Below are 19,011 nucleotides of genomic sequence, written 5' to 3' on the forward strand. Positions count from 1 at the left end.
CGCTCTTAAGATTTTAGCCCAGCGACACTGAAGGAATGGCAATATATTTCCAAGTCAGGATGGTGAGTGGCTTGGAGGGGAACTTGCAGGTGTTGGAGCTCCCAATTATCTGCTGCCCTTGCCTTGTCATTCTAAAATGGAAGTCTATTTAGGTTTAAATGGTGCTGTCTAACAAGCTTTGGTGCGCTTCTGCAGTGCAATTTATTGATAATACAGACTATCTGAGCATCAGAAGTGGAGAGAATGAGTATTTGTAAACCTGGTGGCAATAAAGCATGCTGGTTTGTCCTTGGTGGCTTCAGTCTTCTGCAGTGTTGTTGGAATTATACTGAACCAGGAAGTGGGGAATATTCCATCACACTCTTGACTTGTGCCTTGTCAATGGTGGACAGGCTTTGGGGAGTCAAGTGAGCTGCTCACTGCAGTATTCCTAGCCTTTGACCTGCTCTTGTAGCCACAGTATTCATATGATTAGTCCATGTTGATATCCAGTGAATGGCAATAACCAGGATGTTGATTGTGGTGGATTCAGTGATGGTAAGGGATTGAATATCAAGGGATGATGGTTAGATTCTCTCTGGTATGGCATGGTGGTTAGAGGGGTGGTGGGGTTGTGTGGTTGACAAGTGGATAGCCTACCCTCAGGAGAAGGGTAGGTCACTTATATTTATTGAGGGGGTTACATGAGGCTATTTTTTAACAGCATGATTTCTTTAAGCAAATGTCAACAGAAGGTGACAAACTTTATAAATCTTGACAACTATGAGGAGGCAAGGAGAGCTTTAACAATGAGGCAATATCGTTGCTGCCCTGCTTGTGGAACAAGAAGAACAGTCTGCTATAGGAAGGACATTACTAAACTGGGGAGGATTCAGAAAAAGTTTTACCAGGCTGTTGTCGGGAAAGGCTGGATAGGGTGGGACTTTTCTCACTGGAGCCTAGGACGCTGAGCGTGACCTTATAGAGATTCATAAAATCATGAGGGGCATTGATAGAGTGAATAGTAAGGGCCTTTTCCATAAGGTGGGGCAGTTCAAAATTAAGGGGCATATTTTTAAGGTGAGGGGAGAAAGATTTGAAAAGGACATGAAGGCATCTTATTTACACAGAGCGTGGGTAGTGTGTGGAATGAGCTGGCAGAGGAAGTGCAGGTATGGTTAAAACATTTAAAAGGCATTTGGATAAATAGATGAATAACAAAGATTTGGAGGGATTTGGTCAAACGCAAGCTGCTGGGGCTTGTTTAGTTTGGGAACATGGTTTGCATGGACTAGTTGGGCTGAAGCGTTTGTTTCCATGCTGTATGGCTCAATGCCTTTATAACGGTTCACCTGAGTGTAATAAAATTATCTCCACACAGTCAGAACTCTACAATTAACCAAACCCTGTGTTCACATGTTAACCAATTCCCAATTCCCGCATATATCCCAGCTACCCTCGCACAATGCATTCTCCACTTTCCCACCAACTCCACAACATTCTAATCCCCTGACAGAAATTCTTTCAAGCATTCTCAGGGTGAAAGAGAACAATCTAGAAAGAAGGCTTAGGAGAAGATGGAAAACGTAACAGTAAAAAATTCTTTCAGAAGTTCAGGGATAAAAGGACGATCAATGAAAACTGAAAATAACAAAAGATTCAAATCGACTTGAAAGAGCATGAGTGGAAGTTATTTAATATTCTGTATGAAAACGCTCTCTGAGAATTCCTGAAGGAGATTGTGAGCAATTTGTTTGTTCAAACAAATGGGCCTGAAGCCAAATTAATTACCTCAATGAGAAAGATGAAAGCCCTAGACTGGATAAAAGGGCTGAAAATATAGCCTAAGACTAATATTGTCTCTTCTTCACTGTAAGAGTGTTGGTATGCCTCAGGAGTAAATTCTGGAGTGATTGGAAGAAGCAATTAAATTCTGCAATGGAGGCAGATGGGGTGCGGATCTTTCTGGATAGAAGAACCAAGATGGACCAAATGGCCTTCCTCATCATGTGACCAAGGGCTAAATCTTGCCAAGTTTTGGCAAAATGTCATTTTTGTTGAGTTTCATCATGAGTTGTAAATAGTTGAGGAGCTAGCATTGATATCAATGGTACTCATTTGAATAAGATTTGCCAACCCAAAAATGGCCCATGAATCCCAACTCTGTTTCCTTTTACTTAGCGAATACCCTCTCCATATTAATTTTTACTCCCAACACCATAGCATCTGTTGGGAACCCTTACTTGTATTTAATGACAATGGGGAATTGTTTGGATATTCTGGATTGAAGAGGTTTTAACAAGGTTTTGACTGTACATGTGATTTCTGGGAAATGTTTAAAAGTAATACGAACAGTGAATCACCTGGTAATTGATTAAAAAGTCAAATAACTTTAAAAAGGAGACCAGCAAATATTTTAAGAGACAAGGGATAAGGCTTTTGGGATTAACTGCTAGAAAAAAGTGGCTTGAAGGAGATATGTGCCAGGGGTGGTCTCGCAACTCTTCTAGAATTGGTTTCATTTTCTTTAGTATATATCAGTAGAGGGAAAAGACCTCCAAATTGTATCAACTCTGTCTATCCTGATAAAATAAGAAGAAACTTTACAGCAGCATAAGCTTTACAGATCTCCCATAGCGAAGGCATTTTGGAAACCTGAGTATGGTCTTAATATTATATGTCTTACTGTCTCATGAACCCTGAAAGCTGAAGTGTTACTTCTAGTCAAAGATCAAATGGATCTCCCATTTGAACTGAAGATTTACCATCACTCTGCAGCAATCAGAATGTTAATCTTGTTGACAGGAATTTAAAGTTTTTTATACCATTTAATCCCACAGAGTTCTGAAGATGGGTCACTGGACCCGAAACGTTAACTCTGTTTGTGACTCCACAGATGCTGCCAGGCCTGCTGAGCTTCTCCAACTGTTTTAATTTGTTTCAGATCTGCAGTGCTTTGTTTTATCCCATTTTATCCTTTGAGTTCAGAGCCTCGGACCAAAGGATTTTCACTCCCTTTTTGTCTAAAAATGGTATCATCTCTGCAGAGATGTTTTGCCTTGTATGTCATGTGAAAGTGTTCATTTGGGATTAAGGGGAGTTATGCGAGTTGTTCCAATAATAAGTTGCATTTATAACGAACAAATTATTCTTTGAGTTTCTTTAATCACTTGGTGGAGGTTTCTTTTATTCTGGACGGCAGCAATAATCGAAAACAATTTGGCCATTTGATGATTGATTTATTGTTGTCACATGAACTAGGATACAGTGAAAAGTGTTCATTCACGCGTTATACTGGCCAACTGTACCACACAGAGTGCATCAGGGAAGCAGAACAGAGTGCAGAGTACACTGTTACAACCAACAGAGAAGCTGCAGAGGGAGTGAGAAACATCAGAATTAATATTTGGGAGGTCTGTTTCAAACTCTGACAAGAGCGGGGAAGAACCCATTTTCAAATCTATTTGTACATGTATTCAAACTTTCATGTATTCAAACTTTTAATGTTCCACCCAAAAGAAGAAGGTGAAAGAGAGTATAATCGGAGTGGGAAGGATATTTAATTATGTTGGTTGCTTTCCCGAGACAGCAGGACGTTTAGATGGAATCGATGGATGGAAGGCTGGTTTTCATGATAGACCATAAGACCATAAGACATAGGAGTGGAAGTAAGGCCATTCGGCCCATCAAGTCCACTCCGCTATTTAAATCATGGCTGATGGGCATTTCAACACCACTTCCCTGCACTCTCCCCGTAGCCCTTAATTCCTTTTGAGATCAAGAATTTGTCGATCTCTGCCTTGAAGGCATCCAACGTCCCGGCCTCCACCGCACTCCATGGCAATGAATTCCACAAGCCCACCACTCTCTGGCTGAAGAAATGTCGTCTCATTTCAGTTTTAATGAAACTAATTTTAAGGCTGTGCCCACGGGTCCTAGTCTCCCCACCTAACGGAAACACCTTCCTAGCGTCCACCCCTTCTAAATCATACATTATCTTGTAAGTTTCTATTAGATCTCCCCTCAACCTTCTAAACTCTAATGAGTACAACCCCAGGATTCTTAGCCGTTCATCATACGTTACACCTACCATTCCAGGGATCATCAGTGTGAATCTCTGCTGGACACGGTCCAGGGCTAGTGTGTCCTTCCTGAGGTGTGGGGTCCAAAATTGGACACAGTATTCTAAATGGGGCCTAACTACAGCCTTATAAAGCCACAGAAGCACATCGCTGCTTTTATATTCCAACCCTCTTGAGTTAAACGACAACATTACATTTGCTTTCTTAATTATGGACTCTACCTGCAAGTTAACCTTTAGAGAATCCTGGACCAACACTCCCAGATCCCTTTGTACTTCTGCTTTGCGAATTTTCTCAACGTTTAGAAAATAGCCCATGCCTGTATTCTTTTTTCCAAAGTGCAAAACCTCACATTTGCTCACATTGAATTTCATCAGCCATTTCCTGGACCACACTCCTAAACAGTCTAAATCTTTCTGCAGCTTCCCCACCTCCTCAGTACTACCTGCCTGTCCACCTATCTTCGTATCATCGGCGAACTTCGCCAGAATGCCCCCAGTCCCTTCATCCAGATCATTAATATATAAGATGAACAGCTGTGGCCCCAACACTGAACCCTGCAGCACACTGCTCGTCACCGGTTGCCATTCCGAAAAAGAGCCGTTTGTCCCAACTGTCTGCCTTCTGTCAGACAGCCAATCCTCAATCCAAGCCAGTAGCTCACCTCAAACACCATGGGCCCTCACCTTGCTCAGCAGCCTCCCGTGAGGCACCATATCAAAGGCCTTTTCGAAGTCCAGATAGCTAACATCTACAGGGTTTCCCTGGTCTAACATACTTGTTACCTCTTCAAAGAATTCTAACAGGTTTGTCAGGTACGACCTCCCCTTACTAAATCCATGCTGACTTGTTCTAATCTGACCCTGCGCTTCCAGGAATTTAGAAATCTCATCCTTGACAATGGATTCTAGAATTTTACTAACAACCGAGGTTAGGCTAATCGGCCTATAATTTTCCATCTTTTGCCTTGATCCTTTCTTAAACAAGGGAGTTACAACTGCAATTTTCCAATCATCTGGGACTTTCCCTGACTCCAGTGGCTTTTGAAAGATCATGACCAAAGCCTCCGCTATTTCCTCAGCCACCTCCCTCAGAACTCTAGGATCAGGGCCAGGAGATTTATCAATTTTTAGACCCTTTAGATTTTCTAGCAATTTCTCTTTTGTAATGCCTACCATACTCAACTCTGCCCCCTGGCTCTCCCTAATTGTTGGCATACTGCTCATGTCTTCCACTGTGAAGACTGATGCAAAGTAATTATTAAGTTCTTCAGCTATTTCCTTATCTCCCATCGCTAGCCTTCCAGCATCAATTTGGAGCAGCCCAATATCTACTTTTGCTTCTCGTTTGTTTCTTATGTGTTGAAAGAAGCTTTTACTATCATTTCTAATATTACTAGCTAGCCTACCTTCATACTTGATCCTTTCCTTCCTTATTGCTCTCCTTGTTATCCTCTGTTTGTTTTTGTAGCCTTCCCAATCTTCTGATTTCCCAGTGCTCTTGGCCACTTTATAGGCTGTCTCTTTTTCTTTGATGCATGTCCTGACTTCCTTTGTCAGCCATGGCTGTCTAATCCCACCACGGATAATCTTTTTTTTGTTTGGGATGAACCTCTGTACTGTGTCCTCAATTACACCCAGAAACCCCTGCCATTGTTGCTCTACGTCTTCCCCGCTAGGCTCTGCTTCCAGTCGATTTTCGTCAATTCCTCTCTCATGCCCCTGTAATTACCTTTATTTAACTGTAACACCATTACATACGATTTTGCCTTCTCTCTTTCAAACTGCAGACTGAACTCTACCATATTATGATCGCTGCCTCCTAAGTGTTCCCTTACTTTAAGGTCTTTTATAAAGTCTGGCTCATTACATAGCACGAAGTCCAGAACAGCCTGCTCCTTTGTGGGCTCCATCACAAGCTGTTTCAAAAAGCCATCCTGCAAACATTCCATGAATTCCTTTTCTTTGGATCCACCTGCAACATTATTCACCCAATCCACCTGCATATTGAAGTCCCCCATGATCACCGTGACCTTGCCTTTCTGACATGCCCTATTTATTTCTCGATGCATCTTGTGCCCCTGGTCCTGATCACTGTTAGGAGGTCTGTACTTAACTCCCATTATAGTTTTTTTGCCTTTGTGGTTCCTCAACTCCATCCACACAGACTCCACATCTTCTGACCCTATGTCATTTAGTGCCGTAGATTTAATTCCATTCTTAACTAACAAGGCAACCCCACCCCCTCTGCCCACCTCCCTGTCTTTTTGATATGTTGTGAATCCTTGGATGTTTAACTGCCAGTCCTGAGCTCCCTGCAACCATGTCTCTGTGATGCCGACCACATCATAATCATTCAAGAGGATTTGTGCTGTTAATTCATCTACTTTGTTGCGAATACTATGAGCATTTAGATAAAGTGCCTTAATGCTAGATTTCTTATCATTATTAGAGAGGTTGGAAATCCCAAGATGTCTTAAGCTATCCTTCCTTTCTGCTGTATTCCTAATCTGCCTCGAGCTTAAACCCACCTGTACACATGCTATCCTGTTGCTTATCTTTCCATTTAACTCCATACTCCCTGTCTCTTTCACTTTCCCTTCCCCCCGACTCACTAGTTTAAAGTCTGACTGACCACCCTATTTATCCTTTTCGCTAGAACACTGGTTCCAGATCGTTTCAGGTGGAGACCGTCCCAACGGTACAGATCCCCCCGGTTCCAAAACTGATGCCAATGCCCCATGAAATGGAATCCCTCTTTCCCACACCAATCCCTTAGCCACGTGTTTACTTCCCTAACTTTCTTTCCCCTTGCCCCGTGACTCGGGCAGTAATCCGGAGATTATGACCCTTGAGGACCTGTACTTCAATTTCTTTCCTAGTGCTTCATAATCCCTGAACAGCTCCTCTTCCCTAGCTTTTCCTGTGTTGTTAGTCCCAACATGGACCACAACAACTGGATCCTCCCCCTCCCGCTCCAATATCCTTTCAACCCGTTCGGAGATGTCCCACACCCTGGCACTGGGCAGGCAACACACCATGCGGGACTCCCGATCCGGCTTGCATTGGATATTATCTGTCCCCCTAATTATAGAATCCCTTATAGCAACTACCTGCCTTTTGCTCCCCCCTCTTGAATGACCTTTTGCACCATGGTGCCATGGTCAGCTGGCTCATCCTGTCCACAGTCCTTTTCCTCAACCGTACAGGGAGCAAGAATCTCATACCTGTTGGGCAAGGTCAAGGGCTGAGGTTCCTGCACTCCTGAACTCTGAATCCCCCGACCTGCCTCACTTACAGTCACACCTTGTCCCTGAACACTTTCTGAATTTGAGTTATTTAATCTACCGGGTGTGACTGCCTCCTGAAACAAAGTGTCCAGGTAACTCTCCCCCTCCCGGATGTGCAGCAGAGTTTGAAGCTCAGATTCCAGATCATTTACTCTGATCCGGAGTTCTTCCAGCAACTAACACTTGCTGCAGATGTGGTCGCTGCCGTTCACAATGGGATCAGCCAGCTCCCACATCATACAGCTACAGCACATCACCTGTCCAGCCATTACTACTTATTTAGTTAACTTTTACAACTTATGTATTAAATGCTTTCTAGTACTTCTCTGCTACACTCTTTTTCAATTAAGCAATTAAACTTTTAATCAATTACACAATACACAAGGATATAAATTGAAAAGCCTTACCTTAACAACACAGGAGAGTCCTTCTTGGTTATGATGGGCCTGAACTGGCAAGGAGATTTGCTAGAGCTGCTCAGGGAGATTTAAACTAATAACGGGCGGGAGCAGTTTGGACCCATGGAGACAGTGAGGAAAGTAATTAGTCTGAAACTGGTGCAGTTGGAAAAAAGAGTCAAGTCAGACAGTCAGGGTAGGCAGGGACAAAGCAGAGAATGAGGTAGTACTGATAAATTAAACTGCATTTATTTCAACACGAGAGGCCTAACAGGTAAGGCAGATGAACTTAGGGCATGGTTGGTAACATATGACTGGGATATTATAGCTATTACAGAGACGTGGCTCATGGATGATCAGGAGTGGCAGCTTAATGTTATAGGGTATAAATGTTATAGGATGGGTAGAAAGCCGGTCTGGGGGAACAAGAGAGGAGGGAGAGTAGTGTTTTCTATTAGAGATGACATTATGGCTGTATTTACAGAGGATATTCCTGGGACTACTTTCTGGGAAGTTATTTGGGTGGAACTGAGGAATAAGAAAGGGATGGTCACCTTTTTGGGATTGTGCTATAGACCCCCCAATACTCAGCAGAAAATTGAGAAACAATTTTGTAAGGAGATCTCAGTTATATGTAAGAATAATAGGGTCGTTATGGTAGGAGATTTTAACCTTCCAAACATAGACTGGGACTGCCACAGTGTAAGAGCTTGGATGGAGAAGAATTTGTTAAGTGTGTACAACAAAATTTTCTGATTTAGCACATGGATGTGCCTCCAAGAGAAAGTCTGAAACTTGATCTACTCTTGGGAAATAAGGCAGGGTAGATGACTGAGGTGTCAGTGAGGGAGCACTTTGGGGCCAGTGATTATAATTGTGTTAGTTTTAAAATAGTGATGGAAAAAGACAGGCTGGATCTAAAAGTTAAAGTTCTAAATTGGAGGATGGCATCAATTTTGATGGCATTTGATGGCATTATTCAAGAACTTCCAAAAGTTGATAGGGCACTGATATTTGCAGGTAAAGGGATGGCTGGAAAATGGGAAGCCTTCAAAAATGAGATAATGAGAGTCCAGCGACAGTAAGTTCCTATTCGGATGAAGATCAAGGCTGGTAGGTGTAGGGAACGCTGGATGACTGGAGAAATTTAGGTTTTGGTCAAGAAAAAGAAAGAAGCATATGTCAGGTGTAGACAGCAGGGACCGAGTGAATCCCTCGAAGAGTATAGTGGCAGTAGGAATATACTTAAGAGGGAAATCATGAGGGCAAAAAGGGTGACATGGGATAGCTTTGGCAAATAGGGTTAAGGAGAACCCAAAGAGATTCTACAAATACATTAGGCACAAAACAGTAACTAGGGAGAGAACAGGGCTCTTTAAAGATCAGCAAGGCTGCCTATATGTGCAACCACAGGACCTGGGCGAAATACTAAATGAGTACTTTGCATCAGTGATTACCACGGAAAAGGATATGAAATAAATAGCGATATTTCAAGAAATGTCTATAAGATAGAAGTGGAGGTACCGGATATCTTGAAATACATCACAGTGGATAAATCCCCGGGACCTGACCAGGTGTACCCTAGAACTCTGTGGGAAGCCAGGAAAGTGATTGTTGGGCCCCTTGCTGAAATATTTCTGTTATTGATAGCCACAGATGAGCCTAGTCACAGGTACCGGAAGACTGGAGGTTGGCTAACATAGTACAACTATTTAAGAAAGGTGGTAAGGAAAAACCAGAAACTGGAAACCAGTGAGCCTGACATTGGTGGAGGGAAAGATGTTGGAGAGAATCCTCAGGGACAGGATTTACTTGTATTTGGAAAGGCAACGACTGATTAGGGATAGTCAGCATGGCTTTGTACATGGGAATTTATTTTTGAAGAAGTAACAAAGAGGATTGATGAGAACAAAGCAGTGGATGTGATCTATATGGACTTCAGTAAGATATTCCACAAGGTTCCTCATGGTAGACTGGTTAGCAAGGTTAGAATACATGGAATACAGGGAGAGCTAGCCATTTGGATACAGAACTGGCTCAGAGGTAGGAGATAGAGGAGGGTGGTGGAGGGTTGCTTTTCAGACTGCAGGCCTGTAACTAGCAGCGTGCCTCAAGGTTTGCTGCTGGTCCACTGCTTTTCATCATTTATATAAATGATTTGGATGTGAACATAGAAGGTATGCTTAGTAAGTTTACAAATGACACCAAAACCGGAAGTGTAGTGAACTTCAAACCAGCGTCTACGGGAAAACAACACATACGGACCAAATACTGAACTGCAGGAGCAACCATCCCAACACCCACAAACGAAGCTGCATTAGAACAATATTCCAATGAGCCACCACACACTGCAGCACAGAGGAACTACGCAGAGCAGAGGAAAATCATCTATACAGCGTATTCAAAAAGAATGCGTACCCTATGAACACAGTCCGCCGATTCCTCAGCAATAAACCCAAACAAACAGACAAAACGGGCCCAGAACCATAACCACTCTCCCCTACATCAAAGACATTTCCGAAATGACTGCCAGACTACTCGGACCCCTTGGCATCAGGGTAGCCCGCAAACCCACCAACACACTAAAACAGCAGCTAATGAACTTAAAAGACCCGACACAGACAACAAATAAAACGAACGTTATCTACAAAATACCTTGCAAGAACTGTGACAAACACTACATTGGACAAACTGGCAGAAAGCTAGCCACCAGGATACATGAACATCAACTAGCCATAAAACAACATGACCCACTATCACTCGTATCCTTACATACAGATAAGGAAGGTCACCACTTTGATTGGGACAACACCTCCATCCTAGGACAAGCCAAACAGAGACATGCACAAGAATTCCTAGGAGCATGGCATTCCAACCAGAATTCCATCAACAAACACATTGACTTGGAGCCAATCTACCATCCCCTGAGAAAAAGGACAGGAAATGACATCACCAACCCAAGGAAACCTAACCAGATAAATAGAAAGTGGGACATAACACCAGCGCTTCGTCGGAGGCTCACTGATGATGTTACCTAGAATGGTGACGAAACGTCTGAAAACTAACCTTTCAGCTCAGCAAGCAAACTCACATCCAGGACTAGATATACTTTGGATATCTGGTCAGCATGGGTGAGTGGAACCAAAGGGTCTGTTTCTGTGCTGTACATCCCTATGACTGGGCTGCATTCACAACTGTCTGTAATTCCTTGCTGTCTCGCAAACAGCAGTTATCATACTGCACTGTGACGCATCTGGACTGGATGCTTTCAATGGGTGCATCTATAAAAATGGGTAGAAGTGTTTGTGGGCAGGCTAACTTTCCTTAGCCTCTTGAGGAAGTAGGGACATTGTTCCGATTTTGTGGCTGTCATGTCTACATAGACCAGGACAGATTGTCAGGAATCACCACTCCCAAGAACTTAACATATCAATGATAAAACAAAAGTATTGACACTAATTAGGTTCATGGAGTAGCGTGCCTTAATAATCAAGGCATTCCTCCTGTCAGAATTGTGACAAATTTGTCTTGTGTCCCCAGTCCTAGGACCGCTCCTCCCTGTGCTGTTGATGGTCATCTTCAGTCGATGCAAGAGTGGATTTTATTTTGGAGCTACGACAGGCTTTGAGCACTTACTAGAAAATGCCTGCGCTACTGAACAGAAACATTAGCCCAGTAATCGGGGAAATAAACCTGCACAAACCAGATATTTCTGCAGAATTCACATCAAAAATAGAAAGCAGAACGCCTGCTCGGCAAACAGATGGCCCAGTTAGAATAAAAGTAGACAGCTTGCAACTGAAAACATGTCAAGTCACTCGCTAATCACAATGCTCCTCACACCCAGCACGTCTGCTTTGTTAAGATTGTGCAAATGCTCTGTCACACCTTCACGGCAAGATAATGTAATCGTCTCTGAGGCTCCAATGTTAGATGCTTTGGCGAATTAAGGAAAAAACACAGCTTCTTTGTAACTGCTATGGCTCTTAGCTTTGACCTTCAGTTGAAACTTTGATGTGAGAAAATGTGAAAAAGAATTTACATAGAATTTACTACAGGAACAATGCCCCCCTTTAATTAGGCCCACTGGTTTCTGGGATTGAGCAATGATATTTTATGTGCATTAACTAGAACTGCGGGGTCCCTCTCTAACAGCTCCAAAAGTAGGCAGTCTTTTTCTATACCCCAAGCAAAGTGGCAGTTCAAGAAAGACAGCTCCCCAATACCTTCCCCAGCAGCATTTACAGTAATTACTGGCCCAGCCTGCAATGTCAGAAAGTTTTTTGTTTTGGATCACTGCCTGTGTTCAGCCTATTTATTAGTGGGATTCTTGTTGATGGATTCCACGGAAAGAGGAATGTAACTTGTGGAGAGCAGTAATCTGTTGTTACTCACCAATAACCTGAGTGGGTCCCTCCTGGGCTGGGAGAATGCTGACCTTTGTCCCTGTTTGCCGAATGAACTGGAGCAGGTTTGCTTGTCGTAGCTCTCTTGTCAAATCTTCCAGCTCACAGCATTTCCTCTGGGCGGAGAAAAAGATAAGTTGTTTGTTTTACATCTGCTCAAGAGGAAGGACATGGTTGCTTATAGTCCCACTTCACTGTAGGGTTCAACTATTCACATCCTTGACTGTGTGAGTCTGTTTAATATTGATGCTCACTGTGTTTGATTGGTCAAGCTTCGGTGTGGACTCAGGCGAAAGTAAGTAAGCTCACATAATCAACCACAGAACATTACAACCAACAGAAAAATACCAAGAATTGGAGAGTTAACTTACAAAAACAAATTGTGCAGATGTGACTTGGGCTCCCCTGAGTTGATAGAGGGTGAAAATAATGATCAAGGCGTTAAAACCTAATAACGATTTGATATGGTCAATACTGAGATCCTACTTCCCTTAGTTGGGGGAATCAAGACCAAAAGGACAGAATCTTAAAAGTAAAGCCAGGAATGGAAACAAAAAGCACATTTCACATAAAAGTTGGAAGAATATAGAACTCCCACCAAGTAGCTATGGATACAAGGAACAATTGGAATTTTCAAGCTTGAGATGGATAGGTTTCTTTTGTTGAGTAAAGGTATTATGGGACAGATTGTAAAAACCTATCGATTTAAGATAGAGATTAAATGTGGTCTGATAAAATGGTGGGACATGCTTGCGGTGCTGAGTTGTCTATTCCTTATCCAATATTACTATCCTCCCTCACTGGATTTGATCCTGTTTTGGTTAATGAACAGTACTCAATGCTACTTAACTCCATTCGGAGGACTGCAATGATAGCTTACCTTTGGTAGTGCATTCTCAGGCAGCTGACATAACTGAATCTTGTTGGATTTGTTATGAATGGTCATCTAAAGGCAATAGTGCTGAAATTGGTCTTGACCAGTGGCATAAAATGGACTCAGAATGAATTGGCAACGTGCTTTACACCATGGCCAATTTCACATGGAACCATAGAAAACAGGAGCAGGAGTAGGCCATTCATCCCTTCAAGGCTGCTCTCCAATTCAATATGATCACCACTGATAATTAAATTCACTACCTCCATGTTCCTCCTTTCTCTCCACACCTTTTGATGCCTTTAGCCCTAACAACTATATCTCATTCTTTCCCAAAAATATTCAATATTTTGGCCCCACCCACTCTCCAGGCGATGAACTTTCTCCTCACCTCAGTCCTAAATGACCTACCCCATAGACTGTGACCCCTGGCTCTGGACTCTCCAATCATCAGGAATATCCTTCCTGTCCTCGCTCTGTCTAGAATTTTATAGGTTTTTATGAAATCCTCCCTCATTCCACTAAACTCTGATGAATATATTTTCTAAGTAAGTCATAACTTCTAAACCGAGAGGCAAAGACTATCAGGATGGACAGGAAAGTAGAAGTGAGACCACAGTCTAACCAGTCATGACCATATCAAATGGCAAGGCAGATCAAAGGGCCCTACTGTCGGCCTGAATAGGTAGGTTCATGTGTCCCCACTGGCCACTCCAGTAAGTTTACATTGGTGTTGTCAGTTCATGTGGGAGAGCCATGCATTGGCATCGTGTGCGACATAAAGTCAATGTAAAACCAGCAAGCACAATGGCTACATTCCAGAGAGACAACTAGATGAAAAATGTGATATTTTTGATGGCAGGAAATGGTAATGGCCATGATTCCACCAGAAGCAATCAAAAGGGCGTTTTTACTAAATCTCACAGAATCTGCCACCAGGCCGTTAACTCTGCTTGGACGTACACCTGGTAATTCCTCATTCGATCTTTTAAATACCCCATTGTTCGAATAACCATTTATCCCGTCTCCAACATTCTTACTACTAAAATGAAGTGAAGTTTTGTTTTTGTAGCAGAAACGAAGTAAATGACAGTATGAAGAAGATTCATTTTTGATTTCTGACAATGTTAGAAAAGTCCTGGTGGGAAGTGATTCTGAGTTACCCACATCCATTTCAACAGCGCAGTTCATTGGTATCATTATAAGGCAGGACTAAAAACAACTTTCTGATATACCATATTGCTGCTGATGATTGATATAGAAGGCCTCAGTCAATTCTTTTGACAAAGTTCATCCAAAATATGAGCAACCGCATGTTACAGGAGAAATCTGCATGTTACTGGAGAAATAGGTTCACGTAGTGTTAACCCTATACATTGGAAATTACTTTCTGGTAATCTATGAATACTCTGCTTTAGAATGGACAGCTTATATCCTCACTTACTACTGTGTAGGTGTGAGCAAGTAATATTTAAAATGAAGAAATATTATAGTGAAGGTAAAAGGCATATCGTCATAAATTTCAACTCTACATTTTCACAGTCTGTAGAATGTAAGATACAGATTATGCAGGTTAAGAATTTTTGCCTTGAAGACTTATAATCTTCTCCTTCGCCTGATTCTGGGGTGAAGATAAGCCAGCGAACTGACTCATATCAGTCTTCAGCACGATAACACTCATCAAAGACCTTATTTGAAATTGGTCTTCTTCCCTTTTCTAGTTTTAAAGGAGCTGAGTGCTATAGACCAGCTCCAACAGAAACAATGATGGGGTCAGCTGCAAGTTAATATAGAATGGAGTTTGAAATGGCATTGAAATGCTGAACAGATATAAGCGTCCTCAGCCATTATTTGGTTTTAATATTAGTTAATTAAAGCAACACATCACCAGTCTGTGTGTATCAGACGTTCTGCACCTTCTGAACTGTGAGAAGTGTTAATTTTAACATTTTTTGGTAGAGGTTAGGAATATGAGAATGACAACCACTACATTGACAGCTAAAGCAAGTCACATCTCTGCTGCCCCCAACTTCAGGGTCACAGATCAACCAGCGCATCTATCCCTAATCTAACTGAATCATTGCCTTCTAAAAAATTCTGAACTAGCCTTTAAAAAGCACCTTCAGTTCACTATCAGGGATAGAGTTATAATCTAGAAGTAAATCTGTCATTTGATTTCCAACTCGTATGGGAAAATCTGATGCTGAGTTTCTGTTTTTTCTGAGGGTCTGGCTATTGGATCTGAGGCAGATTCTACCAAGATCAGATGAAGAGGACAATTTCTGCAAACCAGAAGGGGTGGATGAAAGAACCCCAGGAAGTCTCAGCGGGAGTGTTGTCCATCTAACTCAGAAACTGTATCCTAAGATGATCCTCGACATCAGGATAGGGCAATCTGAGTGGGATACAATTCCAGATTCTGAGCCCCACACTGTCATTTTCTCAACACTCTCCTGCACAACACACTTTTAGTTTAACCCTCCTTGTAACTGATTGCAGGTATTCCTGAAAGAGGCTGAAATGATATCAGAATCCTAAACTGACATCAGCTTTGGATATTTACCTCCCCACAGGAGCACTAACATTGTCTTGGAAAATTTGACCGATAATGTTGCAAAGAATAATGGTAATTCAAAGGATTCTGAAAGCTTTAAAATCAGAAAAACAAACAACACAGGAGTATAAAAATTAATTGTGAAGTCTTGAAATACTGTATGAAAAGGAGGAGAGTAACTAAAGTAAATACAACTCTTTGAAACAGAGACAGGATAAATTGGCATAGGTAATGAAATAACAGAGATGTCGAACAGATATTGTGATTCCATCTCTGTGGTAGAAGAAGCAAGTTATATAACAGAAGGAAATGACAACTGAGGGTCTAAGAAGAGTGAGGTACTTTAGGTGATTCATATCAGTAGAGAAAATGTATTGAAGAAATCTAAGGAACTAAAAACCAAAAACAATCCCCAGAACTTGAGAGCATTTATCCTAGGGTTCTAAAACCTGCAGATATTGTGGATGTACCAGTTGTGGCTTTCACAAAATTCCCTAAATTCTAGAATGGTCCCAGAAGGTTGAAAACAAGTGAATGTAACATCAATATTCAAGAAAGGAGGGAACGAGAAATATGTGCTACCAGTTGTTTATCCTGAGATGAAATTAACTAAAGGGCACTGGAATCTCTTCCTGAAGAAATTGTAACATTGCACTTAGAAATTCATACCATAATCAAACGGAGTTGGATAGTATAACAAAAGAGAATTTGATGGAAATATGAACTGGGATGAGGACACAAAAAAAAGTGCAAGTAGATGTGAATAGGCTTATTAAGTGGCACCAGAATGCCAGATGGGGAAACATAAGGTTATTCTCTGTGCTGTGAAAAGACTTTTAAATATTGATACTCTGAGCCATTTGTGTGCACTCATCTAAGGAACACAGGAAGTTGGCATGCAAGCAAGTACAGCAAGAAATTAGGAAGTCAAATTACATGCTGCTCTTTCTTGCAAAGGGATTGGAGTCTAAGGAAATCTTGTTACAATTGAGCAGGCCTTGGTTAGGGCAGAAATACAGCATTTTGTCCTGTATAGACCTCCATATTGAAGGAAGATTTCCTTGCCTCGGAGATGGTGAAACAAAAGGTGATTACTCGAGCTCCTGTCCTATAATAGCAAGCTGTGTAAACTGGACTAATATTTTCTGGAACTGTGAAAGATGAAAGTTGATCTCATTGAAATAAGTAGAGTTTAAAGGCATTTGATAGGCTTGATACTGAGAAACTGTTTCCACTGGTTTGGGGAATCTAGAACACTGAGACAAAGTCTCACAATATAGGATTGACCATTCTGGATCCAGGTGAGAAATCCCTTCACTCACTGGGTTGTGAATTTTTGGAATCGTCAATGTGGAGTTTCATGGATGTTTGCTCTAATGATAAAGTTGGCACAGGCAAAATATTATTTACTCAGATAATCAATATAGATACGGAGAGCAGGTGGGAAAATGATGTCTGGATTGAAGATCAGCCATGAGGCAATATTGTACTTGTATTATTGCTAGACTATTAACCCAGAGACCCAGCTAGTCTTCTGGGGACCTGGATTTGAATCCTGCCACGGCAGATGGTGAAATTTGAATTAAATAAACATTTGGAATTAAGACTGTAATGACAGCCATTGCCAACTGTTGGAAAAAATAATTCATCTGATTTGCCAAAGTCCTTTAGGGAAGGAAACTGCTTTCCTTACTTAGTTTGGCCTATATGTGACTCCAGCCCCACACCAATATGGTTGGCTATTAAGTGTCGTCTGGGCAATCAGGGATGGGTAATAAATGCTGGTTTAGCCAGCAATATCCACATTCTATGAATTAATTTTTTTAAATGATCTTATTGAACAGTGGAACATTTGTAAGGAGGCTACGTAGCCTACTCCTGCTTCTGCTCCTAATGTTTTATATTATGACCAGGTGGCCAGCTGCAGAAATGGCCACTAGACTGGTTAAGACATTTGGCTGAGCGCTAGAGAAGTTTCTAAAAACCAAGCACATTTAGCAGAACGAAAGTCTTTCTCAGGAGAAGCCTTTAAGACCAACATTTGAGAAAATGTGGCCTGAAGTTATCTTCGGAGAAAACAGAGAGCCACAGGGGAGATCTACACAGAGAGTGAAGTTGGTCACTCGCTCATATCGGGGTGGTATTTGATTCAAGCCAAGCTTATAGAGGTAAAGTAAGAATTAGGGCTGAATGTGAATTAAGATAAAGCTAAGGTAAAGTGAAGCTAAATAAATTGAGTTAATGTTGAAGTTAAGTCAGATGAAGCAAGAAGGAAAAGCTGCAATGAACATATATTTGATATAGAATACTGATGTAAAATAAAGAAGATGGTTTAATTAAATTCTGAGTCAGTTCCCCACCTTTTGTCTGTCACACAAGGGAAGAACACCTGGTTTAAAGTACATTTTTTTGGACGACAACATTCAAAGTGTTTGCTTCCTTGTCTGAGCATCTCTTTCTGAGACTTGATGTCAATTTCAATCTGATTACATTCTGTACAATGCGTAGGGAGGTTTTACAATGTTACAGGTGCTTTATAAACGCAGGTTATTGTTATCCATTTGAATATAAAGTGAATGTGGAGAGGAAAGAGCAAGCAAGGAATTGTGTATTTGGAACGTCTAGGTAAGGGAATTCAGGGAAGCTCTGATCAGGGTGGTACTGATGGAAGGAGACAAGAAGATTGATATGAGTCTAACAACTCATATTGAAACCTCATCAGCATTTGCAGTGAATGTTCATAATGTGCACAATAACACTCTGATTGCATTACCATTTAACTGAATGTTAAAATGGCCTCAATGACAGCACATACACCATGAATAGAGACCATTAGAGTAATGAGCACCTGAGAATACAACACGTCTGACCTAATCAACTGAGCCAGTTAATCTCCTTTGTAAACCGCTCATTTCGGCTGAAGTGCCTTAGGGTTAATTTTCACCTGCTAGGATGTATTAAGAAAAGACATTTGAAATGTTTCTTGCGGTAATTATAGATCTGTTGTTGGGTTCTTTGTAGTATAGCAGAGACCATTAATGTGGTCCTTTGTTCTGACAGACTATATCAAAGCGGTCAGTGCCAAGCTGTTTACCCTGACACTGGTGATACTTAAAGGAGCCAATGGGTGGCTGATTATTACCGTATTTTCAGGCAAGGAAGACGCATCAAGACATGCAGAAAATGCAACTGCCAAAAGCCCTGGTGGGGAAACAATAGTCTAGTTTTAGCAGTACTGAAAAAAAGAGGAACTGAACTTGAAACTTTGCAATTTTTGTTATGAAAATCAAGTGAGATCATAATTTTTGCAACTGCAGAAACAACGTTGATGCCTCATCGTATCAGGGCTCCCAGATAATTCACAGTCTGCGAGCTACATCTGTTATGGAGGGACTGCCTGCAGAAAACAAAACCCATTTACACGCAGTA

General features: G+C 41.6%; 1 protein-coding gene across 1 annotated transcript in view; it reads right to left on the bottom strand.

Annotated features, from left to right (window-relative positions):
* LOC125462625 (ras association domain-containing protein 8-like) overlaps nt 1–19,011 on the bottom strand; it is an 84,760-nt gene that overhangs the window by 17,950 nt on the left and 47,799 nt on the right. The window contains exon 4 of the mRNA XM_048552843.2: nt 12,144–12,270. Within this exon, the coding sequence (XP_048408800.1) occupies nt 12,144–12,270 (127 nt within the window). The remainder of the gene's footprint in view (nt 1–12,143; nt 12,271–19,011) is intronic.

Source organism: Stegostoma tigrinum, chromosome 21 (genome assembly GCF_030684315.1).
Source record: "Stegostoma tigrinum isolate sSteTig4 chromosome 21, sSteTig4.hap1, whole genome shotgun sequence".
In the NCBI taxonomy this organism is placed as follows: domain Eukaryota; kingdom Metazoa; phylum Chordata; class Chondrichthyes; order Orectolobiformes; family Stegostomatidae; genus Stegostoma; species Stegostoma tigrinum.